At 39.5% G+C, this 20,509-nt stretch overlaps 1 protein-coding gene across 2 annotated transcripts in view; it reads left to right on the forward strand.

The window, feature by feature from the left end:
* The window catches only part of LOC306759612 (cyclin-dependent kinase-like 5), a 58,373-nt gene that overhangs the window by 28,702 nt on the left and 9,162 nt on the right, over window positions 1-20,509 (forward strand). For both annotated transcript variants that reach the window (XM_079245302.1, XM_079245303.1), the window contains 8 exons: window positions 10,675-10,720; window positions 10,874-11,010; window positions 11,900-12,020; window positions 12,596-12,655; window positions 14,710-14,800; window positions 14,920-15,109; window positions 18,040-18,120; window positions 19,615-19,781. In XM_079245302.1, the coding sequence (XP_079101428.1) occupies window positions 10,675-10,720; window positions 10,874-11,010; window positions 11,900-12,020; window positions 12,596-12,655; window positions 14,710-14,800; window positions 14,920-15,109; window positions 18,040-18,120; window positions 19,615-19,781 (893 nt within the window). The remainder of the gene's footprint in view (window positions 1-10,674; window positions 10,721-10,873; window positions 11,011-11,899; window positions 12,021-12,595; window positions 12,656-14,709; window positions 14,801-14,919; window positions 15,110-18,039; window positions 18,121-19,614; window positions 19,782-20,509) is intronic.

Raw genomic sequence — 20,509 nt, forward strand, 5'->3', positions numbered from 1 at the left:
GTAAAAGTTTTACATCCAAAAGTTGGATGGAAAGCACCGTCACGTCTCACGCTAAGCTATGATAAGCTAACTCTCCTTGTCAAGTAACCCAGGTGTTCCCCAACTCAGCTGATTTAGAAACATTAATAAATCTAAACGCAAGAGAAAGTAGAGCTTTGCACCTGGGGATATCTGAGCGAGCGAGAGTCCTCTGTGGTGTCTGAAATGTTAATCTGTCTGCTTCGCAGTGGGCCACTACAGAAACGTCTGTTGTCATGAGGTCTGTTGTGTGTATAATACAGTATGTCTTAAAAAATGTACATGAAGATCTCATGGTTTTGATAATGGAAGCTGAGTCAACCTGATCAACCTGAACTTTGCTCCTTTCTCACCCCAACAATCACATAAAGCTAAAAATCTGGACGTTTCTCTTTTTCATTACTGGATAATGACAATCAGCAGTAAACTGGAAAGTGAAACCCTAAAGATCCTTTAGTTAAACTGGTAAACATTCATTCATTCATTAATTTTCGGAACCGCTTAATCCAATTCAGGGTCGCGGGGAAGCTGGAGCCTTTCCCAGCTGGCTTTGGGCGACAGGCAGGGTACACCCTGGACAGCTCGCCAGTCCATTGCAGACTGGTAAACATTCAGTTTTTATTGTGTTATAAATTGCATCACGAGCAAATCAGCCGCTGCTTTGGTTGAGGATTCCTGTGAATCCTGAGAGTGCCACATCACCCTCAGGTCAGACATCCTGAATGTTCTGCTTGTACCACAGGAAACTGATGAAATGAGAAGGTAGCGCCTGAGTTCCTGAGCTCTAAAGCCTGTTCCATCCTCCACGTGAAACGAGAACTTTTTTGTTGTTCTCGAGGCTCCGAGAAGAAAATGACGTCATTTTGTTCTCGCGGACATGTTTGAAGACAGTTCTCGACATATCGAGCTGGCAGAACTTTTTTCTTGCGGGGCTCCGAGAAGTATCGTGTGATTGGTCGGACATTTGTGGTGGGCGTGGTTAACACGGAGAAAGCATGAAGCAGAGTTGCGGCTCCTGCGTTTTTGCTGTTGCAGGTAAAACGGATTGTTTTAATCAAACAGCTGATTGAGGTGGTGAGAAAGTACAAATATTTTTGCATGTGGCGTTAAAACACTCGGACCCAGCCGCGTGCACGGCCCGCCCTGCCGCGTGCACGGCCCGCCCTGCCGCGTGCACGGCCCGCCCTGCCGCGGACGAAGTTGCTTGTTAAATATGAAACTAGAAAAGCACTCAGAGTGGAAACCTCCGCCAAGCACAATGTTAAAGAATCCTTTTCATCAATTGCTGGATCCAGACGGTGATCCGGATCACCACCAGAATTTAATCAGTTCTTCATTTTCACATTTCCAACAACTCTTGAAATGTTTATAAAAATCCGTCCGTAACCTTTTGAGTTATCTTGAGCACAAAGACGCCGGGGAAAACACAACCTCCCTGGCGGAGGTAACAACTGGGTTCATTGTACATAAAAGCAGACATCACCCCCCCGCAGTGATCCCTCCCCGCTGCAGACCTGCTTCTTGTGGAGGACCTGACAAAAAATGATTTTTTATGTTCTTGCAGCCTTGCGAGCAAGAACTCAGTTCTTGCTTCTCGTGGAGGATGGAACAAGCTTAAGTTGGGCAAAACGGGAGCTTCAGAGCTGCAAACTGGTTAAGCTCACTCTTCTGAGGCTGTGGACAGAAAAGGTCACTTGCTGATCTCCTCTTAACTGCAACCCTCTTTCTTTTGACCTTGTCTTTTTGACAATCACTTTTGAGTTCAAATATTTATGGCTGATGTACCCCAATGTTAGAAGTCCCAAACAGCATTGCTGCAAAATGTTATGATCTGTGTTGTGGTTTTGGTTTATAGTTCTTTTGTTGTCCTGTCTGGTTTCCTGTTTTATTTTGTAGATTTCTGTCCTCATGCATTCTGCTTATTTTCCCACTTTTCCCTGATCATTTGTACCCCTGGTTTCATTTTGCTAATTCGCTCCGCATATGTCGTTTGTCCTCTCTGTGTATCCATACCACTTAGTTTAATTCCTTTTTGCCATTTCACTGCCGTGTCAGGTCTTATCCCGTCCATGCTCCCCGTTTGGGGTTTTTTTGTTTCATTAAAACTAGTGAAGGCAGAAATTCAGAATTCGGAATGATTGTTTCGGATAAAAGAATCGATCTTATTGAACGTTCGGAACACATCACCACAGTGACATCGAGTGGCCAAAAATATATCAAAATATCAAACTCAATAAATTGTAATATTTTCATGTTTGTTGGGTTGTTCTGTCTGCTATGATTTTTGGTGTTGGTTTATAGTGATGTTTGTATGGAAACATGTTTAATTTTGAACTAGTTAGTATTTATAGGGGGTGCTTCTGTACTTTTAAGTATTTTTTATTAGAAACTGTACTAGACTGAGACGGTTTTGCATCTTCCTCAAAGTCGCTTCTGCATCGGAGAATATTGTCTCGCAGGAGAAACATATATGGATGTGAGCATTTGTGTTTTGGGAAAATGTAGTAAACATATTTCATTATTCCTTGTTGGACACAAGGTAAAATGGTTGTTGCACATTTTGTTGTGTTTTTTAACTTAAGCGGGGTGAAACAACCGCGGCATTTCGGAACAACTGGTGACGCAATGGAACGCGATTTGGAACACGTAACATCTGCATCTCGATTCAGTTCATGGAATATTGTTTCACATCAAACGTTCCAGTTCAGTTTCATGAATTAAAACCTTGCCCTTGCATGCAAAAGTCTCTCTCCTGCTACATCGGTCTGCTCTTGGTCCTACCCAGCACACTGTGACACAAAAACTGCAATGACACTATGAGTTTTTAAAAGGACTGGCCACTGGGATTTAATTAATCACAGTGCATTACTTATTTAAATACATACAGAATTCATCCCAAATGTGCTGTGAAAACTACTGTAAATATACTCTATATGCAAAAGGACAGGATGCAAAAATCCCCATATCCACTAGAAACCAGAGAAATACAATCCCTTTGTTGTTGTTGTTGTTGTTGTTTACCTTTCGGCTTTTCCCCCCGAAGGAGTCGCCACAGTGAATCCTTGGCTTCCAGCTACAGAGCCGGTACTGAAGCCCCTAAATCCATTCCTTCTGCAGTCCGCTGAAACATATTTATTGTAGTTTTTGTCACATTTTCTGTCTGTTTCTGGATGTTTTCATTTGAAATGAAAGGTTCCAGTATTTACTTGCAGTTTTTCAAAATGGTTCTCTGCTAAGTTTGTGTGAACGATTTCATGGCTGAAGATGTGAAACCATTTCCATTGTTCAGACACAAAGTCTTCTCTTGTCTGCCTTGCTGTTTCTCTGTTAACAAAATAAGTTGCATCGCCTGGATGCATGGCACATTCAGTGAGCGTCGTCCTAATTGTGTCATGGCCAATCACAGTTTCACTAAAGTGGATGTGGAGTCAGAATGTTTGGACACTGTTGCTCTCTTAATGAAAAGGAGATCAACTACTGATCCATGACATTAAACTGTCAGATTGTCCATCCAAAAGCCAAGCAGTTCATTTCTGACCGCTATGACAAAATAGTCGCAGCATTCTCTGCATTTTTACTGCACTTGCTTTATATCCCAATTGATAATTCAGATTTATAATGACTGCATAGGTGGAATATAAAAACTACTCACTGGTCAGTTTATCAGATCCATCTTGCCAGTATCAGGTTGACCCCAATTTTCCTTTATAATCACCCCGATTCTTGGTGTCACTGATTAAACAAGGTGTTGGTAACATTCCTCAGCGATATTGCTCCATATTGTCATAAAGCATCACACAGTTACTGCACATCACCATGGAAATGTCCAGTTCCAACACATCACCATGAGAATCTCCCATTCTACCACATCATGATGAGAATCTCCCGTTCCACCTCATCATGATGAGAATCTCCAGTTCCACCACATCATGATGAGAATCTCCAGTTCCACCACATCATGATAAGTATCTCCCGTTCCACCTCATCACCATGAGAATCTCCCGTTCCACCTCATCACCATGAGAATCTCCCGTTCCACCTCATCATGAGAATCTCCAGTTCCACCTCATCACCATAAGAATCTCCCGTTCCACCTCATCATGATAAGTATCTCCCGTTCCACCTCATCACCATGAGAATCTCCCGTTCCACCTCATCACCATGAGAATCTCCCGTTCCACCTCATCATGAGAATCTCCAGTTCCACCTCATCACCATAAGAATCTCCCGTTCCACCTCATCATGATAAGTATCTCCTGTTCCACCTCATCACCATGAGAATCTCCCGTTCCACCTCATCATGATAAGTATCTCCTGTTCCACCTCATCATGATGAGAATCTCCAGTTCCACCTCATCATGATGAGAATCTCCAGTTCCACCACATCATGATGAGAATCTCCAGTTCCACCACATCATGATAAGTATCTCCCGTTCCACCTCATCACCATGAGAATCTCCCGTTCCACCTCATCATGAGAATCTCCAGTTCCACCTCATCACCATAAGAATCTCCCGTTCCACCTCATCACCATGAGAATCTCCCGTTCCACCTCACCATGAGAATCTCCCGTTCCACCTCATCACCATGAGAATCTCCCGTTCCACCTCATCATGATAAGTATCTCCTGTTCCACCTCATCACCATGAGAATCTCTCGTTCCACCACATCATGATAAGTATCTCCTGTTCCACCTCATCACCATGAGAATCTCCAGTTCCACCTCATCACCATGAGAATCTCCCATTCCACCTCATCACCATGAGAATCTCCAGTTCCACCTCATCACCATGAGAATCTCCAGTTCCACCACATCATGATAAGTATCTCCTGTTCCACCTCATCACCATGAGAATCTCCAGTTCCACCTCATCACCATGAGAATCTCCCGTTCCACCACATCATGATAAGTATCTCCTGTTCCACCTCATCACCATGAGAATCTCCAGTTCCACCTCATCACCATGAGAATCTCCCGTTCCACCACATCATGATAAGTATCTCCTGTTCCACCTCATCACCATGAGAATCTCCTGTTCCACCTCATCACCATGAGAATCTCCAGTTCCACCACATCATGATGAGAATCTCCCGTTCCACCACATCATGATGAGAATCTCCAGTTCCACCACATCATGATGAGAATCTCCCGTTCCACCACATCATGATGAGAATCTCCCGTTCCACCACATCATGATGAGAATCTCCAGTTCCACCACATCATGATGAGAATCTCCCATTCCACCACATCATGATGAGAATCTCCAGTTCCACCACATCATGATGAGAATCTCCAGTTCCACCACATCATGATGAGAATCTCCAGTTCCACCACATCATGATGAGAATCTCCAGTTCCACCACATCATGATGAGAATCTCCAGTTCCACCACATCATGATGAGAATCTCCAGTTCCACCACATCATGATGAGAATCTCCCGTTCCACCTCACCATGATGAGAATCTCCTGTTCCACCACATCATGATGAGAATCTCCAGTTCCACCACATCATGATGAGAATCTCCAGTTCCACCTCACCATGATGAGAATCTCCAGTTCCACATCATCATGATGAGAATCTCCAGTTCCACCACATCATGATGAGAATCTCTTGATGTGGTGGAACAGACTAATTAGCCTTTTATTAGCTGCGTTTAGGTTCAGATTAGCAGTATAAGGCGTGTGAACATGAGCAGCATCTGCTGTCTGGGCGGCTGGGCTGCATTATGCATTTTGCACTTGAAGCAGAAATAACTTGAACTGTTTAAAATGATGTAATGCTTTGTGAAATGGAGCAAAGAAATGAGTTACATGGGGTCTCTTAAGATTTGAAGTCACCAGCTGTGAAGTTTAAGTGGAGTTTCACAAAGGTGGGGGTGATGAAGACTCAAGTCTGAGACCTTTATGGTGCTTCTGCAGGAAGGAATAAGTGGGTTCACTGGCGCACAGTGGCGGTACGCCAGTTTTTTCACATCAGAGAAAAAACTACTTAAAGCTGAACTTGATGACAAGGAACTTCCCAAAGTGGTTTTTGGGTGATGTTTTGGGAACTGGATGTCTGGTTTTTTGGCTAAGGGGTTTGTTAAGCCTGATCCATCAAAACAAACAGGTTGTCAGTGAAGTTAACAAACCCTTTTACACTTCAAACTTCATTCTTTTAATTTAGTAAAGTAAGTGAAACTACCTCTGAGGGGAGTAATACTAAGTTAAATACAACTTGGTTTATTTGGGTTAGGCTTGACAAAACTTCAATACGGAGTCTTTGTGATGTGATCGAATGGTTTAAACTTTCCCCTTATCCAACCACCAGGAAAAATCATCCATGTTTACACTTATTCTGATGGTATCTGTGGTGTATGTTCTTTCTGCGCAGGCTTAAACCATGTGAGGGTTAGCTGACGTGATGAGTTTCCATATAACCTGAGGAAAATGCTGGAAACAAAACAGATATAGTGTTTCTGTTGCAAACTCTGAAAGAGTTAACCATTATCAAATCAAGTAAAAAAAAAACAAAACAAAACAAGTAAAAAAAAAAACAATGAAAACAATAAAAAGTAAAAAAAAAAATTATAATGGATTATTTTTATTTATTTGAAAAAAAAGAGATTTTTTAACAAAAAAAATGTATTTTAGATTAGATTAGATTAGATATTTCTTTATTTCAGACAAAATAACACAATTTAATCAACAGGTTAAAAAAGATAGATTATAGAGTCCGAAAAGGAGCAGGATGAAGCAGTGCATATGTATTTCTGCCCCCCTTTACAATTATAATCTTTTCTTCCTTGCAGTTGTTTAAATAATCCCTTAAATAGTCGGTTTTCTTTTTTCTTCTTTTTTAAATTGTGAAGCAAAAAATCCCGATTTTCGATATATCGATTAGATTTTCCCACCCCTAGTTTTTGAATCAGTTCATAAGGTCTTTTTGGGTGCATTCGTGTCAGGATGGTCTGCCAGACTTTGTCTGATTGGGAACTTGGTTCATTATTCCGAACCGAGATTGCATTCCAGCTGCACTCTTCAAAAGAACTGAACCTTTTAAAAAAATGTGCTTCACTATACACCAGGCAAGAAATATGGATCTGCATCAGATCCTAGTGGTCTGGTTAATCAGACTTCCGTCAGAACTGTTACCAAATTCTTCCAACTCTCACCCCACGTGTGTGTGTTCGGTTGGGTTTACCCACGATGCCATGTGCTGAACTCACAATGCACTTTGTTTTGTAGTCCACTTCCTGTATTTGGTCCTCTTTAAACAGACTGAGACGGGCATTTATAGGCAAAATGAGTTTCTTTGATCCGAATCGGAATTCCTTCTTGCCTCCGCACAATACCCTAGTGAAAGCGGACTTTCTGAGCAAGCTGAATAGGATTTTAATCAAAAGCGCTCATGTGAATGTGCCCTTAATAGTTCTAGTGTCAGGACTGAACTTTCTTCTGCCTAGATAACATTTAACTTTTATCCTGGGAAGGCAGAGTTACAATGCGCATGTCGGACATAAGACAACCCAACGATCTGTACATGATCATAAGACAAAAGAAAACACAGCGAGTTGCATAATATACAGACAGATGTCAACAGGAAATACATCCTATTTAAAAACCCAAAAAACCTCCGTTTGGTTGAGTTTGCGTTGTCTGTCACCATTTTTAAACTACAAGCTGTTTAATGTCCAGGTCTGAAAGACGAAGTTGATTTTACAAGTTTACTTGTAAAATCTTACACTTACACTTTACGAAAAAGATTTTTTAAACTCCTGTAATGTTCATTATTATGATGTGTTATTGTTGACTGTTTGGACGGTCTTTTCTAGTGGGAGTAACTTGTGATTTTAGATAATATCTCCTTGTGTATTTAGGTATTCATGTTTGTAGTTCTTTGTGTTTTTGATGGAAAGTTTCATTACGGGTGCAAAATTTCAGTTGGTGTAATTCCACCTTGAATACGCCGTAAGCACATTAAATTTGTTTGACACCTGGCAAAGGCCAGTGCTGAAACACGGTGGTATTTTTAAAGGTCACTATGACTGAAAATAAAGGCATAATAGTCCGTTTTAAGTAGAGTGCCTTGGAGTGTTTTGTTTTATCTAGAAAAAGACCACTCTCTCACTTCATTAACATTGGTTGCAAATATTTGCTTTAATGCTTGTTTTAAAAGAACTAATGTTTAGATTGGAGTTCAGCTTTTCATGGGATGGAAATAAAATTGTCCCAGATGATCTTAGATATCTTTGTGGCTCATATGGTGTCAGCAGAGACCTGTAAAAAAACCATTACATTTGTTAAAACTGCTGAAAACACAGCGGCTTAATCTTACGCTCAGTGTGAAAGGACACATTTTACCAACGTCAGCTACGCCAGACCAGCCATATGCAGACGGCGCGTATACATCCAGTTTTATCCCAAATACAGTCTTCAGGTGGTAAATGGCTAATTTGATTAATTCATTTATTTTATTTGATCTGTTTAACGTTGCTGGCTGTTTTGTTTTCAAAGACAATCTTTTAGAAGAAATTTTGGCACATCAGCAACAAGAAGTGCTGATTCAGCCGAGGTATGGACTTTGTATAGGACCAGAGTGTCCTGGCAGTAAAATCACGTGATCGCATATCTGGCTTGTTTCAATCATCTGAGCTAGAGGAACATGCAGATGCTGAACAACAAGGACCTCAAAATGGAGCCTTGAGGAACTCCACATGTCTTTGTTTAGGTGGTCCGCTGTCTGGGATGTTTTTAAGACAAAAATCAGTGAAATGATTTTGCTTCATCTTCAGATGAATCAATCCAAAAGTCAAAAAAACAGAAACCAGACTTTTAAAACAAGCATTAATATTTCAACCACATCAAAATAGAAAATCAAAGCTCTAAAAGCTAGAATGGCATGGCCAGAAAATAAGGTTTGGTATCAGATTACTCCCACAATGATTGGGAAAGTGCCTTTCTGTAGTTTGAGTTTACACTGAGTAAGTCTCAAATTGGTTTATATGCTCAGCTTCACAGTTCCTGACCTGGACTTTAACTCAGATTATAACTCAGAATATGCTGCCACATAGAAAAAGCAGCAGAAGCAGCCATTAGCAAAAAGCAATAATCACAACGGGTCACAACGGCATGTTTCTGGAAAAAAGTTGTCCAAATTCCTGCTTGGAATGGAGACAAATTTGCCACCAGCTAAGTCCTTTGTCTGTTGTTTAGACCTGAACCAGAAGAAGCCCACTACTAACAAGCTGAAAGGGGGCATGTCTGTCACCCGGTTGCAGTGTTGGGTGAACTACATCTCAGCTGTGTGTGAAAATGCACAGGAAAACTTTCATTTTCATGTAAATAAATAGACAGTTTCTGAGATTACCAGCCAAGCTAATAGACCAAAACCCAGACGCTAACATGAATGTAGCTGAATTAACTGAGTCTGTGGGGATTTAATAGTTTCTACTTACACAGATAGTTCAGTTTGTCCCACATAATGATGAAACATATAGTCAGAAAGAACAAACACTGGGCTCTTATGAAAGGTAAAAATCTATTTCTGCACATTTTTCTGTTTACTATGTAAATGATACAGATTATAAATACATTAGTGATAGCCATCTTGTGGCGTTTAATAGTATAAAAGCATCTGGGGGGCATCATTACAGGTAACTGAGCTCTGAAAGATTATTTAAAATTCATATTTTATGTATTATTTATGTTCTCACATGGTTTAATATGATAATAGTACTATCACTTTCAGTTCAGATTACCATGATTAAGTCCTGCAGATACACATTTATTCTGGTACTGAAATCTTATTCGCTACTGATCGAGTCTTATTTCCTCCATGAGTGATCAAAGATGAGAAATGAAACATGTTATTATGTCAATATTTAGCTCAGGCTATCCTGCATAAGTGATGCATGTGAAGGATTGACCTGGGTGTGTGTCATCTCTCAGTCCTCGGAGGGGAGTTTACTGTTCGCTGTGATCCATGTTGGAGTGGTGCGATGTTGCCTTTGGCTTAGTGAGGAGGCGGGTTGGAGGGATGGGGGTGAACTGGAGCACAGCTCTGAGCCATAGGCAGAATTACCAGGCCTAAGTAGGACATGTCAGGAAACGGGGCTGGTGGTGCTTGTGCATCTCTGACAGAAAACTTAGCAAAGCGACAACAAGAAGCATCTCAAAGTTGGTCAAACCTTTTAAACAGCTGACAAGGATCCATTTTTCCCCACAAAAGTAAGCTTTTTTAAGTGCATTGGTTACTTATTCAGGGAATCATTTATTGCCGGAGGTCGTCCATTTATGTTTTTGTCACCATAATTTTAAAGTCTGAAAACCAACTCTGATGTAATTATATAATATAAGACACAAATGTGTTTGCTCCCAAATGTAAAAAAAAAAACACTGGAACTGGTCAAACATGACGGTGAGTCAAAAGGAAAAGCCAAATGTTGACAAATATCTGTATTAGTTCCAGCACTATGCTGGGAAATGCCAGCGGTAACTTGTACTAAGTATTTATATTCCTCAATAGCAGCAGTGAAAGCAGCAACACTGAGGTTGTTCCTATTCTGTATGCCTTCAGCGATCTTTGTAGACTTTTTCCATTACCATGATTTATGTCAGCAGCTGTAAAATGCAGGACTCATTTCTCACACACGGCTTTGTGCTTTTCTTGCAGGAGACCAATGAAATCGTGGCCATTAAGAAATTCAAGGACAGTGAAGGTAAGAGGCTTCATGTCCTCATGAAGGGACACTCGTGGTTTTAATTGTCAAACACTCCATCTGTTTTGTTTCTGCTGGTCTGCATCCCATATTCATCACCACTAAGAAGCTCACTGTCATCAGAATTTTTCTCTTGTCTCTTTGTCTTGTCAGAAAATGAGGAGGTTAAAGAAACAACACTGCGGGAGCTTAAGATGCTCCGCACACTCAAGCAGGAGAATATTGTGGAGTTGAAGGAGGCCTTTCGCAGAAGAGGGAAGCTGTATCTTGTTTTTGAGTATGTGGAAAAGGTGAGTACAGTCTACAGAGAGGGTCCTCATCTAGACCACATTTTATTTTATTTTATTTTATTTTATTTTATTTTATTTTATTTTATTTTATTTTATTTTATTATTTTATTTCGGTATAGTTTAGTATTTAGTATAGTTTTAGTAGTCGTTTTATTTTTTGTTATTTATTGGGATGAATTCATTTTTGCTTCAGTATAGTTTAGTATAGTCTAGTTTATCCTTTGTCATTTTATTTTATTTTTATGTCAATTTATCTAATTTTATTTTATTGTATTTTATGTCTTTTTTTTATTTTATGTCATTTTATTTTTTGCCATTTTATTATTTATTTTATTTTATTTATTAGATTTAATTCATTGTTTTTTTTATTTATTTCAGTATAGTTTAATGTAGTGTATTGTATCCTATGTAATTTTATTTTTATTATACGTCATTTGTATTTTTGTCCTTTTCTTTTTTTTTTATTTTTAGTGTTATTTATTAGAATTAATTCATTGTTTGTTTTAGTATAGTTTGGCATTGTTTAGTTTATCCTTTGTCATTTTATTTTGTCATTTTCTTTTTTGTCATTTTAATTAATATTTATTATTTTAATGTGATTTATTTTAATTTAATTCATTGTTTTATTTTATTTTAGTGTATTTTAGTTTATCTTATTTTCTACTATGTCCTTTTATTTTGTGTCATTTCATTTTTTTATGTTATTCTATTTTTTATCATTTTAAATAATGTTTTTATTTTGTTTGATTTGATTTTAGTGTCATTCATTTGAACTTAATTAATTGTTTATTTCATTATATTTTATTTTAATGTAGTTTAGCTCATTTCATTATTTTATTTTATTTTTTTATGTTTATGTTATTTACTTTTAACATTTGTTCTCTTTCAGAACATGCTTGAGCTGCTGGAAGAGTTACCCACCGGTGTGCCGACTGAAAAAGCCCGCAGCTACATCTTCCAGCTAATCAAAGCTATTCACTGGTGCCATAAACATGACATTGTGCACAGAGGTAATGTAGATGTTTTTCTTTTCTTTTTTTTTCTTACAGCACATAGTAAATAAATAAAAAAACAGAGGGAGACAATGATTGTGGGACAGGAAGAAAATTATGATCTTGCAGAAATAAGACACCAGTACAGCCTAATACTGTTTCTTTTAGGGTTTAAAATGAAAACATGCCCATTTTTCCAGGTATGGGAAGGCAGATTTTTAAGATGGCCCTATGGATTTTACCAAACCTTTAGTGTTCACAAGAAAAGCTTTTGGTGAATCACTTGCAGCAGATCAAGCAACCAGATGGCCCATGTGAGCTTCTGGCACTGCAAAAGCAACAGAGCAGGCATCCAATCGGCCTGTAGGATCCCCAGGCACACACATGACACTGTTTGGCGAAGGGGGGGGTAGTTTTTCTTTACAATCTGTGCATTTTTCCTGATAGAAGTTGGTTTTTTTCTCGTATTTTTTGAAGCTAAATATTTCATTTAGTCATCACAGTGAGGTGAACATGTGGAGGCAGAAAAGTGATGACGTCATGAAGCTGCCCACCGGCCAAGCTTACTCCCCATCTGTGTTCTTCCTCCTCAGACATAAAGCCAGAAAATCTTCTCATCAGTTCCAATGACGTCCTCAAGCTTTGCGACTTCGGTGAGCACTTCTATTAAATCCTACAGGAAAGGTGGCCAAGCAGTCAGAGCTGTGATGTAAAAGCAGCATTTTCAACAGATGCTATATTTGGCTGAAACCGGTGCTTCATGAGCGCAGCCGGCAGGTTCATGTGGGTATCTAAAGCTCTGCATGCATCCTTCTCTGCTGCTTCTCAGGCAGCTGCGCTGCGTTCGTCTCATCTCAATTAATGAAACATGTTGGGAAACAAGTGTCTGATCATGCTTTGATTCAGTCTCGTGGCACCACAACACGCAGAGGAAACGTAAAACACGGCATAGCCAGCATCATGCGGACAATCTGGAGTGAGAGACGGAAGACGTGCTGTTTGCTCTGTGTCAGAGCACAAACGGGCCAAACAGACTCGGCTGCAAAGGTTTACGTTCAGGGCCGCGTCTTCCTGCACAGTCATTTTCATCATGTGTTGTTTTGGTGGATAAAGAGACCGAGCAGCTTTGAGAAATGACCAGTTTGACTCGGCTCCATCAACATAAGTCAGCATTGTTGAACAGGTTCAGAGTACGGGATAAAAAGTCAGGACTTGTGTTTGAGTCACATCGTAAAAACAACACAATGCGTATTTACAAACCTCTAACTCAGGCTTCGTTTCAGCAAACATTAGGCGACTATGTAGAGTCTTCTCTAAAATTCATTGAGGTACAGATTTTAAGGCATGTTTATGTTAACAAAAAGCAATAAATTACATAATCCTCTCAAAAAACAGGAGGAATTTCTCAGAGAGGAAACAGAGAACTCGTGATGTAACTCATGAACCAGAGTGAAAGCTGGATGGAAAAACAAAGACAGTTTATATGAAGAAAGTGGACGATGGATGCAGAAGAGAAAATATAAATAATGAAGATAAAGATAACTGACTGGCATTAAAATGAATGTTTAATTCATTTATACACGCTATTTGTTAAATAAATATGCGAGTCATGGTGTTCCAGACTCTGCAAAGACATTAAAACCATTTTTCTTACAAAACTCGCAAAATATGACAAAGTTTAGAAACTATTTTATGTTGGCTTTGATGTACTTTTTTATGCTGAACAACCGAAATGCAATGCGTAATTATAGATGTCAGATAAAATATACTCATCTAAGGATTTTATGTAGACATTTAAAGCAACTACAAATGGACATAATAATAATCCAACGACAAGTTAGTAGAAGACATGTTGCTGAACTACTTATATTCACATTTACGGCGCATTTCTCTCATTCACCTGTCAAAGCCAGCTGACCTCAACCAGTTGATTAACACGTTGCTATGGTGACGCCCATTAAGGAGTGACCATTACCATGGTATATGTGGTCACCACGGAAACATGATTTATATATATATATATATATATATATATATATATACATATATATATATATATATATATATATATATATATATATATATATATATATATATATACATATATATATATATACATATATATATATATATATATATATATATATATATATATATATATATATATATAGCTATTATATCATGCAGTAATTAGCTGAAAATACTTTACAGGAATAAGATGAAGACATGCCTGAAGCTGCTGGAAGTTAAATACCGCCTATTATGGGTTAAATTTTATTATGGGTTAAATATTTCTTGTTTTTGTTTTGGTCTGTATTTTTATGAACAACAAACAACCTCCTGACTGTGTTTTGTTGTGTAATGTGCAGAAATGAGAGTCGCGCTGAACTTTTCATCTGACTCCTCACAACTAATTCTGCAAAGTATCTTCAGGATTATGATTTAATTTTTCTGTATTACCTAATATTCCTTAAGCACTTTCCACTTCTAATTTGATTACAGCAGCGTTGTTGTACAGGTTCCCGCTCATCAGCGTGGTGGTATATCTGTTACATCAGTGCAGCTTTTACCTAACCCACCGACTCTGCAGCATCATTAGCATTCAGAGAGAAATCCAGCTGAAGTCATTTTTAGGTTTCTAAGCATGCAGAGCGTATCAAAAAGCTGCTCATTAAACAATGTTGCACGCTCTGTCTTCTTTTGCCAGGCTTTGCACGTAATCTCTCTGAAGGAACTGATGCCAATTACACCGAGTATGTGGCCACTAGATGGTATCGCTCTCCAGAGCTCCTGCTTGGGTATTACCTCTGTTTTTATTATGTTTATGGAGCTCTGTTTGGGAATCCAGTGACTGCACTGATACGTTGTTTTATTAACTGTGTTTATGCCTCACCTTCTATTAAATCTGTGGTCGCAGGGCTCCTTACGGGAAGGCGGTGGACATGTGGTCAGTGGGCTGCATTTTAGGAGAGCTGAGTGACGGGCAGCCACTGTTTCCTGGAGAGAGTGAGATCGACCAGCTCTTCACCATCCAGAAAGTGCTGGGGCCCCTGCCACCAGAGCAGATGAAGCTCTTCTACAACAACCCCCGCTTCCACGGGCTGAGGGTAACGTCAGGCCGCCCTTCATCGCTCTTTACCCTGAGCGATCCCTCCATGTTGTTACTGCTTCTCTTCCCCATCACTCTCGGCTTAATCTCCTCACTCCTTTCCGCCTCCTCCTCCTTCTCTTCTTCCCTTATTAATTTTTACTCCCTGCGATGTTTCTACACTCTCGTCTTGTTTTTTTTTGGCTAAGTTTGCCGTGGCGTCACTGATTGGATCACAGTGACTCATCGCGTATCATGTATCCTGTGTGCAATGTGAAGGAAGGCTGTGATAAGTCTTCTGTGGCAGCAGGCTGCTGGTAGATCAGACCTGGGTCGTCCTTTCCCTTTCCCTGCCAACCACCAGTCCTCTGACAGTGAAATCCCCCTGACAGAGATATAAAATAAAATTTGGCCTGATTAAGCTCAGAAATACACAAGTTGTTTCTCCACAGTGAAAAGGTCTCTGCAGTAAAACAGGCAAACGTTTGGACATTGCACACCTGCTATTATTAGGACTCGCTCAGTGAAAATCCCTACCTCCACAATATTTCTGTGCTTGTTTAGATTTCAGCCTGTTAACTGATGCACATCTGCTCTCATGTTAACAGGATAAAAACTATGAGAAAGGAGTTTGTGTTTGATGCAAGCATGCTGTGTTTTTCAGTCAGAAATGCAGGATGTTTGATGGCTGTTTAATCACGCTGTCCACCTACAGTTTGCTTTCTGTAACACTCGCAATGTGTGATGTGAAAAGAACAGCTTCTGGGTGTGAGAAGCGGTCATGCTGTCCACACCCTGTGTGGGAATGTTGAAAAAGCTCCAGCAAAGTGTGCGCACCAAATTCACAAGAGGGGAATAATTAAAAAAAGCAAAAAAAAATAATGCAAGTCAACACGACACAGTCGAGAGAAGGCAAGACTTTCAGAGGGAAAAGCATAAAAATATTAAGTAATTTGTACTAAAATATCAATTTTTAAAACCTCAAAATGGGGTTTTGTATTTATTTTATTTATTTATTTTTTTTAATTTATTGTATTTTTTTATTTTAATTTAATGTAATTTTTTTGTAAATTTGTACATTTTATTGTAAATTTATTGTAATTTTCTTTTTATTGTATTTTTTTAATGTATTTAATTTATTGTTTTTTTTTTTTAATTTATTTAATGTTTCGATGGAAACATTAAAAACATACAAATCATTACATACTTGTGTTAGTAAACACACTGTTTTAACTTGAACAGCAACAGAAAAAAATAAACAAACCAAACCAAAAAGAAAAACACAAAACCCCCCAGAAGGGGGAAAACATAAATAAACAGATGAAATAAACAAAACACTGAGAAACATGAGCACATAATACACTATAAGCAGGGAGCCATTAAAGCTTTTTTAAAGTAATAATTACACCTGGAGGGCATGACCAGAACCTTTGGGGTAGATTGGCCGGGTTTTTTCAGCATCCATCAAAATTCGCATCAAACTGAGGATTTATTTTTGTAGGTGTTGCTTTAGTAAAGTCGGCTCTATGCAACACTTTAAACTGTATATTTAATTTTCCTCGTGAGGTGCCGTTGTGCACTCTCTGTTCCTGATATCCTCATCTGATTCGGCTCCCGGCTCGTCCACCCAGCTTGCTCTTATCTTTGTAAGAGCTGCGTTTTTAAAAGACGATATATATTTCTTCATCTTTGGAATGAGTCTTTTCAAGTTAAAGGTAGAAGGTATTTCTATCAGTGGTCCTTCAGAGACCTTCGCAACTTGTTTCAAGTCCATCTGATCCCAACTGAATTAATCTGACATAATCAGGACAGGACAAGCCTGCCTACATGAGGCCACACAGGCGATGTGAGGTAAAATCAAGTCATCAGGGTCAAGAGGATTGTATATAAATCTGTGAGACAAGATCGGATCAAAGCACGGATCTGAGGAAGCATACAGGAGCATTTCTGCAGCATTAAAGAGCCTTCAGGAGCAGAACCCATCAAGATTCACTAATAGACTCCTTAGATCTGCCTGTGGAGTCAAACCGAGGGATCAAGGATGAAGAACTTTGTTCAGACGAAAAGCTGGCGCTCATTGCCAATCAGGATGAGACGGCTGAGTGGTCAGACAGGAGCCATTTCCCTCGAAAAGACACACGACAAGCTCGCCAAAAGGCACTTGCTCTATTTTCAGATCATACGAAGTAAAATCCTCGACATGTGTCAAGGAATGGAAGGAAACGAGAGGAACTTTTCCTAAGTCCGAAGTGAAGTAGCTGGATACTTACTGCATATAAACTGAGCTCTTCTAACGTTTCTTTACTAAGAAACTAACAAAACACTTTGCCTGTTAAGGTGTGCCAACACTGTGTAGATTAATGGCAAAACAATTACCTGAATGACTTCCATTACAATTACGTATGTTTCTGCACTTTCACATCACTTACTGCCCTAAATGATCATTTTCAAACTGCATATCACAAAGCAGGTTGCTAGAGAGTGTTGCATGTCGCTGTGCAGCATCTCAGGTTGGTCACCTTACAAAAACAGACTGAATGGAAAGAAAACAAATCTCCAACACATTTGGTACTTTAAATTTGGAGAGAAGGGTAAGTATAATAAGGCTTCTGCCTACACCTGGTCAAATGAGAACGATGAAACTTATGTTATTTTATGTTGTTTGAATTTGTTTGTGATGTAAATTTGACCAAACAACAATAAATAAAAATAAAAATACAAAAAAACGTTGCAGCTCATGCTGTACTTAACAAAACCCCCTTTACTGTGGATCTAAGAGGATTCATGTAGACCTTGTGGTTCCAGAGATAAACTCACTTCAGTATGGGGATGCAGCATCTGAGCAGAAGCCTACAAACAGACCCAGGTCTCAGAGGGTTAAAGTAGTGATTGGTCAAGCAGTAGTCACATGGACAATCCTAACGGTATCATTGTCTATTATTGCTTTAGTTTCCTGCTGTGAACCACCCCCAAACGTTGGAGCGAAGATACCTGGGAATCATCGGTGGAGGCCTGCTCGACCTGCTGAAGGTGAGAATTACAGCTCCGGTGAGGATATGTGTTGCTGCTAAGAGACTCGGTTTATTCTTTTACCTTTTACTCGCCACATTTTTATTCATTTTAAATCAATAAAAAGCAGAATTTTGAGGAAAAAAAATCCAGGATCCTACATCTTAGTACTTCAGGGAACCTGCAGGTTTTAGAAGTGTCCCTGCTGCAACACACCTGATTGAGACTCAGTGTCCGAACGTCCACACTAGTCTCTAACCCCTCATTTACTACACTGTACAGGAGGCTACATAGTGCACTATCTGTGTTGGTGATTCAGACACAAAGCTGCCTATTTTCTCCTCACCGTATATCACATGACTACCGGCTGTCACCACGGCAACCAAGACACGTGTAAAGATGTCTCTCCGAATCTGGTGTGAAAATATTTTGATCCCTAATATTTTATCTTTTTTCTCTCTTTGTTGCCTGTCTATTCAATATAAAAGGATAAAATATATCCTATAGTTTTTTTGTTTTTTTTACCTGCTTTGATGTTTGCATCACGTGTGCCATTTTGAGCTGCTACCCACAATGCATTGTGGTTTATATTGACCTGTCTAGGGACCAACAATGCTCACTACTTTTCAAGATGCCTTGTGGGTAATTTTAAGTGCAGTACTTTTTTCTCTTTGGATATTTGCACCCCTAGAAAATGGCATGACACTACATAGAGCACGATATCGGATATAGAGTGGATATTCAGACACAGCCTCAGACTTGTGCAGAGCTTCATGTCAAACTGCACAAGGCTGCTTATAACCCATTGATTTGAGTCAGGTGTGTTGCAGCAGGGAAACTTCTAAAACCTGCTGGACTTCAGCCCTTGTGGGCGAGGATTGAGGATTCCTGCACCAGACATTGTGCCGTTATCATCATGTTTAAGTCGTGACTATAAGACGCCTTCGACATCTCCAGGTTCACATCCTCTGTTCCAGCATCGCCGTGAATGCTGCGTCTGCACTGTAAACAGGAGCTCCGTGTCAAGATTGTGGGTTGTTCTTGTGCTTTTCCCTGCAGATAATGACTCACTGAACATAATGTCATACCAGGACTGACTTCAGACACGACAGGCGTCACTCTCATTAATAATCACAGTTTCTTGAGACATTATCAGTAGTGAATTTAATTGTATGTTTGCTAACTGCTTCTCCAAAGCGAAATGGGATGGAAAGAGTCATATTTTTGGCTTCTGGTGTTAAGGAGATCAGAAAAGTAGCTGCTGCTGTAGGTTTTAGTTCAGACAGATTAATATAGGAGGAAGGAAAAAAAAGTAAATGTCACTAATCATATTTGACATAATTGTTTGGCTTGTTTCTGCGACTGTAAGATGCTGTTAAATACAGCAGCAGGCTGACTTTCATGATAATGATGATGACTCACAGGAGCATGACTGTTTTGGTTTGTTTGTGAGGTCTGGATGTTCAGGATGTCTTGAGAAATCTCACAGGTTCCTTCTCTGCATTTGTGCCTCAGAACCTCTTGTTACTGAATCCGACGGAGCGCTTTCTCACAGAGCAGTGCCTGAACCACCACACCTTTCAGACCCTGAGGCTGGTGGAGCGGCCCGGCCCTCCTACACCCACACCTGTACGCTCCTCCAAGAGGAAGCCTCACCACGGAGATAACAACACTCCCAGCAGGTCAGCAGTGATAACACGAGCATCTTAACAAAGATGTGAAGATGTGTTAACGTATCTTTATATTCAGGTGTGACCAATTGTGTTCAGGTAACATCATCCTAAAGATCTTTATCCAAATGATCTGCAACAGTTAAAGGGATACCGTGTAACCTTTAGCCACAGGGGCGCTAAACTAGTAACTTTCCACAGGCTACCCAACACTACACAAAAAGAAAAAGAAAAAATCATACAATGTCCTAAAAACATTCCGATAACTTATAGCTTTAAGTATCAAATGCAGCAGTAACTTTGGCAAAACTCATGTTAATACCATATTGTTATGAAAATGTTAGCATTAGCTGTTAGCTTATGGAACATTACAGTAGTACTGTTTCTTATCAAACAGCGTATGAAAACCATTAAAGGGGTGCTATTATGGTATTTCAAGTTTTCTGAGCTTTCTACAGTGTTACAGTGTTGAATCGTCATCAGACATGTGAACGGCACCGTTTTTTTTTTATCACTTAAACGCATGTTTGAGTTTGAGTTTGAGTTCCAGCACTCTCTCCGTTCGGTTTCCATGGTGACGAAAAACACATCGTTTTAGAGAGTTTTTTCTACTTGGAAATCCTTGTGACGTACCGGAGGATAAGGTTCGGTGATTGGTTACCTTCTACTGGTTAACAAGGGCATGTACAAATACATCAGACGGGTGGAAAACGTTGGATAAAGTTATTTCCAACGATGGC

This window comes from Telmatherina bonti (assembly GCF_933228915.1).
Source record: "Telmatherina bonti genome assembly, chromosome: 8".
Lineage (NCBI taxonomy): Eukaryota > Metazoa > Chordata > Actinopteri > Atheriniformes > Telmatherinidae > Telmatherina > Telmatherina bonti.